Raw genomic sequence first — 7,361 nt, forward strand, 5'->3', positions numbered from 1 at the left:
TTCCCCTCTCTCTCTCTCTCTCTCTCTTCTCCCTCTGGCAGGCTCAAAGAAGTTGGAGTATGGGGGCTCTGCGTGGCATGAGGACTGCTTTGTGTGCCATGGCTGTGAGAAGCCCATCGGTGGCCAGTCCTTCATCCCCGACAAAGACGACTACTACTGTGTACCCTGCTACGAGGGCAGGTTCACCCCGCGATGCAGCCTCTGCAAAAAGGTGAACCAGGGTCTCCTCGAATCAACATTATCCTCTCCCTGTCACTGTTATTGACGTTCTCACGGTAGTAGATTGGTTTCTTGTGAAACCACTTTCTCAGACCAAGTCAGTAAGGTTGATGGGTATGTATCCTGCGTAGGTGCTGGCGACAGGAGGCGTCAGCTACAAAGATGAGACGTGGCACAAGGAGTGTTTGGTGTGCAACGGCTGTAAGAGCCCACTGGCGGGCCAGCCCTTCACCTCCCAGGGGGACACGCCCTACTGCGTCAAGTGCTTCAGCAGCCTCTACGCACAGAAGTGTGCCTCCTGTAACTCGTCCATCACAGGTCATGTCTTCTCCATTTCACTAGATAATACGGGTTGATTTGAAACACTCAAATGGCACCCTATTCCCGACTTACTGCACTTACACTGTGGCACTAAGTACCAGCCCAGGCAAAGACGCCCTGCATGCCAGAGCACAGACATACTGGAAATATACTGGTAGAGCCTGTGGCTGTTTAGAATGCCACTGTTTCACCTGAACACAGAGAACTGGTAGGTGTTCAGTGCTGATATTACAGCCAACCATAGAATTACCCACACGACTTAATGTTCAGAATGTCATTTCTTACTGCACACCTGTCAATCCAGGTGGGAGTCAAAGTTCTCTATGTAGACACAGGCTACGTCCCACATGGCATCCTATTCCCTTTGAAGTGCACTACTTTTGACCAGGGCCCATAGGACGCTGGTCAAAAGTAGTGCACTATATTGGAAATAGGGTGGCATTTGGGACGTACTCGTATGCTACTATACATGCTAAGTGTTTTATTCCCTCCAGGGTTTGGCGAGGGGAAGTACATTTCTTTCCAGGATCGGCAGTGGCACCAGCCCTGCTTCAAGTGCTCCCACTGCTCTGTCTCTCTGGTTGGGTCCGGCTTCTTCCCTGACCGGGACCAGATCCTTTGCGGAGACTGCAACAACGACCAAGAAGACCAATGAGAATCACTTTCTCTGTCCTTCAACTGTGCTTGACCAATCACAAATGTACAGTTATAGCTATCCCGTTTGTAACACACAGCGGTGACATGACCACCTATCGTACATTAAAGAGAGCCTCTAAACCTCAACCTATATTTAATACTACATCACCCTAAATATATACAGTACCAGTCAAACGATTGGACACACTTACTCATTCAAGGGTTTTTCTTTATTTTTACTATTTTATACATTGTAGAATAATAGTGAAGACATCAAAACTATGAAATAACACATATGGAATAAACAAATCAAAATATTTCATATTTGAGATTCTTCAAAGTAGCCACCCTTTTCCTTGTTGACAGCATTGCACACTTGGCATTCTCTCAACCAGCTTCATTAGGAATGCTTTTCCAACAGTCTTGAAGTTCCTACATATGCTGAGCACTTGTTGGCTACTTTTCCTTCACTCTCTGGTCCAACTCATCCTAAACCATCTCAATTGGTTGAGGTCTAGTGATTGTGGAGGCCAGGTCATCTGATGCAGCACTCCATCACTCTCCTTCTTGGTCAAATAGCCATTACACAGCCTGGAGGTGTGTTTTGGGTCATTTTCCTGTTGAAAAACAAATTATTCTCCACTAAGCTCAAATCAGATGGGATGGCATATTGCTGCAGAATGCTGTGGTAGCCATGCTGGTTAAGTGTGCCTTGAATTCAAAATAAATCACACACAGTGTCACCAGCAAAGCACCATCTCACCTCCTCCTCCATGCTTCACTGTGAGAATCACACATGCAGAGATCATCCGGTCACCTACTCTGCGTCTCACAAAGACACAGCGGTTGGAAACATAAATCTCAAATTTGGACTCATCAGTACCAAAGGACAGATTTCCACCAGTCTAATATCCATTGCTCGTGTTTCTTGGCCCAATCACATCTCTTCTTATTAATGGTGTCCTTTAGTAATGGTTTCTTTGCAGCAATTCACCATGAAGGCCTGATTCACAGTCTCCTCTGAACAGTTGATTTTGAGATGTGTCTATTACTTGAACTCTGTAAAGCATTTATTGGGCTACAATTTATGAGGCAGGTAACTCTAATGAACTTATCCTCTGGAGCAGAGTTAACTCTGGGTCTTCCTTTCCTGTGGCGGTCCTCATGAGAGCCAGTTTCACCATAGCCCTCGATGGTTTTTGAGACTGCACATGAAACTTTCAAATATCTTGACATTTTCCAAGTTTGAATGACCACCAAGTAATGATAGACTGTTGTTTCTCTTTGCTTATTTGATCTGTTCTTGCGATAATATGGACTTGGTCTTTTGCCAAGTAGGGCTTTTATAACGGCTGTTTGAAGAAGAGGACCAAGGTGCAGCGTGGTACGCGTTCATGATTTTTAATCAAACTGAACACTAGAACAAAAAATAACAAAGCAACACAAATGAAACAGTTCTGTCAGGTGCAGAAACACACAAAACAGAAAATAACTACCCACAAAACACAGGTGGGAAAAGGCTACCTAAGTATGGTTCCCAATCAGAGACAACGATAGACAGCTGCCTCTGATTGAGACCCACACCCGGCCAAACACACAGAAATAGAAAACATGGAACACAAAACATAGAATGCCCACCCCAACTCACGCCTTGACCAAACCAAAATAGAGACATAAAAAGTATCTCTAAGGTCAGGGCGAGACAGCTATCTTCTGTATATCACCCATACCTTGTCACAGCACAACTGATTGGCTGAAACGCATTAAGAAGGATATAAATTCCACAAATGAACTTTTAGCAAGGCACACGTTAATTGAAATGCATTCCAGGTGACTACCTCATGAAGCTGGTTGAGAGAATGCCAAGAGTGTGTAAAGTTGTCATCAAGAGAAAGGGTGGATACTTTGAAGAATCTCAAATGTAAAATATATTTTTGATTTGTTTAACACTTTTTTGGTTACTACATGATTCCATGTGTGTTATTTCATAGTTTTGATGTCTTCACTATTATTCTACAATGTAAAAAATAGAACAAATAAAGAAAAACCCTTGAATGAGTAGGTGTGTCCAAACTTTTGACCTGTACTATATATATATCTTAAAATATATAGTACACATTTTTTCAGTGTTGCATGTATGTCTGTTGTTAAACTGATTTTCAAACATAAAAAGCACATTGAAATATATTTATAATATAAACACTTATTTTTTACCCAAAATATTTTTTGCCCCTTTTTCTTCCCAATTTCGTGGTCTCCAATTGGTAGTTACAGTCTTGTCTCAACGCTGCAACTCCCGTACGGACTTGAGAGAGACGAAGGTCGAGAGCCGTGCCTCCTCCGAAACACAACCTAACCAAGCCGCACTGCTTCTTGACACAATGCCCACAACCTAGAAGCCAGCCGCACCAATGTGTCGGAGGAAACACCGTACACCTGGGGACTGAGTCAGCGTGCAATGCGCCTGGCCCGCCACAGGAGTCGCTAGAGCACTTGTAAGAATACCTGAACTATTCGTATCCTGAAGGAGTTTACATATTAATTTCAGCTGAGCTCTGCTGAAATATGGCATTAATGATGCGCACACAGTCTGAAGTAAATAGTGTCTTAACAGCTGTAGTTTATTGCAGCTATATCAAACAGTCAATTATATTTCTTTGTATTATTTGATCACTTTCTTTCCTCTGTTTGCTGTATTGTAACCAGTAATATTACAACTCTAAACCAATCCAGAATGTACTGTAATAATAACCCTATTGGGTCAGAATACTGTGTCTGTAAAGGTGGGCCAAAATAAACACTTTGTAAGGCTCCTTTGAGGTGTATTGTCCTCCAATGAGAACAGCCTTTGGACTACTGCGTACATTACACATGAATACTTTCCTTACTTAAATCCCGGTGTGAACAGATTTGATCATTTTTACAATGGTCATGCCAGGGTGGCAGTGCCAATGTGATGCCAGGCCAGGGTGGTGTCCAGTGCCCACTCCCTGGAATCCAGTGAAGGTTCAGGCAGACCAACACAAAAGCGTTGTAGCAGAGGACAAAGGCAAACTGTCCCAGAAGGCTGATTGAATCTTTATTTAGTCTGGAATGTAATTTTCCTCAAACTCCATAACAGGCTCTATATTTGCACCCATTGTTTTGGATTTCTATCACAAAATAAGTTACTTGCTAAAGCCTTGGCATTATGGAAACTGTAAGGCACTATGGAAAAGCCCATACTCTCCATTTGTACCTTAGAAGACCACATAGAGAACAGTTAAAGACATGCTCCGGAACTTTGGCGACTACTAACTCTTTTTTTTAAACCTACTGCTTTGATCTGGATGTGTCAATGTGTAGTTCATACATGCAGAAGTACTGTCTAACTTCTAATAGCCACTAAATCCCTAGGCCACTAAATCTAATAGCCACTAAATCCCTAGGAATTGTCTGTAGAGCTCCGAGACAGGATTGTGATCTACACATTAATTAATTAATTGATTTAGGGAAGGGTATTAAAAAATAAAAATGTCTGCAGCATCAATGGTCCCCAAGAACACAGTGGCCTCCACAATTCTTAAATAGAAGAAGTTTGGAACAACCAAGACTTTTCCTACAGCTAGCTGCCCAGCCAAACTGAGCAATTGGGGAAGAAGGGCCTTGGTCAGGAAGGTGTCCTTCCAGAAGGACAACCGTCTCTGCAGCACTCCACCAATCAGGCCTTTATGGTAGAGGGGCCAGACGGAGACGACTCTTCAGTAAAAGGCACATGGCAGCCTGCTTGGAGTTTGCCAAAAGTCACCTAAAGGACACTCAGACCATGAGAAACAAGATTCTCTGGTCTGATGAAACCAAGATTGAACTATGTTGCCTGAATGCCAAACATCACGTCTTGGGGAAACCTGGCACCATCCCTACAGTGAAGCATGGTGGTGGCAGAATCATGCTGTGGGGATGTTTTTCAGTGGTATGGACTGGGAGACTAGTCAGGATTGAGGGAAAGATGAATGGAGCAAAGTACAGAGGGATCCTTGATTAAAACACTCCAGAGCGCTCAGGACCTCAGACTGGGGGCGAAGGTTCACCTTCCAACAGGACAACGATCCTAAGCACACAGCTAAGACAACGTAGGAGTGGCTTCGGGACATTTCTGAATGGAGAGACCTGAAAATAGAAGCCCAGCGACGCTCACCGTCCAACCTGACAGAGCTTCAGAGGATCTGCAGAGAAGAATGGGAGATACTCCCCAAATACAGGTGTGCCAAGCTTGTAGTGTCATACCCAAGAAGACGATTCGAGGCTGTAATCACTGCAAAAAGTTATTCAACAAAGTACTGAGTAAAGAGTCTGAAAACTTGTGTAAATGTGGTATTTGAGTAAAAATATAAAAGTCAAGGGGTCTGAATACTTTCCGAATGCACAGTACAAAGGTACCGGATAATCTCTTTAAAAAGAGATCTGTTGGTCACTGGGGTCAATAGCAAAACACAGCACTGTTCACACATTAATAACAGGATTGGCAGCCGTGTGTCAGCAGTAAATTCAACTATGGTTCACAGTAAGTGAGGGGCTATAACCTATGAAGTCACAAGGGCTTGAGGATACACCCTCTGGGACCAGCAGACCAGTATCAACACCCAGGGGGGGGGTAATCAGGATTTAGGTGGGGATTCAATCTGAGGCGCGTTGTATAGTCCCAGCCATACGTACGCATGGCATCATTCGCAGGTGTCTTAGCAGTGGATCATAACAGTGTAATAGATCATGCAACTCTCATTCAAAAGAGATTTGTTTTGTTCCCATAATGCATTTGGACCCATATTAGAAACACCAACTGTGACACAAAAGCCTATCTATTAAATCAAGGGCACTGTTGTTTTTATATGTAGCTTTTCCCATGACTTCTCCTGGAACACAGCTGACCCTGTTTGGTCCCACAAGGACTATCAGCCAGGCCACACAACCCACTGAGATCTGTGCATCAGATCTGGCACTGGGGACTAGCAGTGAACAGGCCCCATTGAAAACTACTATGCATCCCAAATGGCTCCCTATTCCCTATATACCGCACTACTTTATAGGGAATGTATAGGAAATAGGATGCCATTTGGGACGCATATATTGTCAACAGGGTTCTGCTGGTGGCAGCTGCAAAACAAATCACCACCCACAGGCCATTACATCACTGAGATACAGGCCTCACATCACTGAGATACAGGCCTCATATCACTGAGATACAGGCCTCACATCCCTGAGATACAGGCCTCACATCACTGAGATACAGGCCTCATATCACTGAGATTACAGGCCTCACATCACTAAGATAACAGGCCTCATATCACTGAGATACAGGCCTCACATCACTGTGATACAGGCCTCACATCACTGAGATACAGGCCTCACATCACTGAGATACAGGCCTCACATCACTGAGATTACAGGCCTCACATCACTGAGATACAGGCCTAACATCACTAAGATACAGACCTAACATGATACACTGGGTCTATAACAGGATACAGCACAATATGCTGTAGGCTACTGGAATTAACCTCACAACACAGAATCAAATCTCAAGTGCACGCTGGCCAGCTACTTCATTTGGCTAACACTTATGTTAAGTTTGTCATGGGAGAGTACACTAGAACCAATTACACAACTTAGTGCCATTTGGAGGAACCCAGTCGTTCCAGGATTCTTCAGTTCATGAATTTCCAGAACTGTCTGGAATCAAAATACAATTGTCTCTGATCATGTAGTAGTGTAGTGTATTTTTCAAGCTCATTTACACAATCTATTGATCAGATCAGAATGTTTTTTATGGAGCAATAAACAGCTGCCAGATCACATCGTTACAGTAAACAGCTGCCAGATCATATTGCTACAGTAAACAGCTGCCAGATCATATTGCAACAGTAAACAGCTGCCAGATCATATTGCAACAGTAAACAGCTGCCAGATCATATTGCTCCAGTAAACAGCTGCCAGATCATATTGCTACAGTAAACACCTGCCAGATCATATTGCAACAGTAAACAGCTGCCAGATCATATTGCTACAGTAAACAGCTGCCAGATCATATTGCAACAGTAAACACCTGCCAGATCATATTGCAACAGTAAACAGCTGCCAGATCATATTGCAACAGTAAACACCTGCCAGATCATATTGTTACAGTAAACAGCTGCCAGATCATATTG

At 43.5% G+C, this 7,361-nt stretch overlaps 1 protein-coding gene across 1 annotated transcript in view; it reads left to right on the top strand.

Annotated features, from left to right (window-relative positions):
• The window catches only part of LOC124013419 (four and a half LIM domains protein 3-like), a 39,444-nt gene extending 38,007 nt beyond the window's left edge, over positions 1-1,437 (top strand). Inside the window, exons 4-6 of the mRNA XM_046327767.1 lie at positions 42-211; positions 351-537; positions 1,035-1,437. Coding sequence (XP_046183723.1) covers positions 42-211; positions 351-537; positions 1,035-1,195 — 518 coding nt within the window. The 3' untranslated portion in view covers positions 1,196-1,437. The remainder of the gene's footprint in view (positions 1-41; positions 212-350; positions 538-1,034) is intronic.
• Positions 1,438-7,361: the final 5,924 nt, after the last annotated feature.

Source organism: Oncorhynchus gorbuscha, linkage group LG24 (genome assembly GCF_021184085.1).
Source record: "Oncorhynchus gorbuscha isolate QuinsamMale2020 ecotype Even-year linkage group LG24, OgorEven_v1.0, whole genome shotgun sequence".
Classification (NCBI taxonomy): domain Eukaryota; kingdom Metazoa; phylum Chordata; class Actinopteri; order Salmoniformes; family Salmonidae; genus Oncorhynchus; species Oncorhynchus gorbuscha.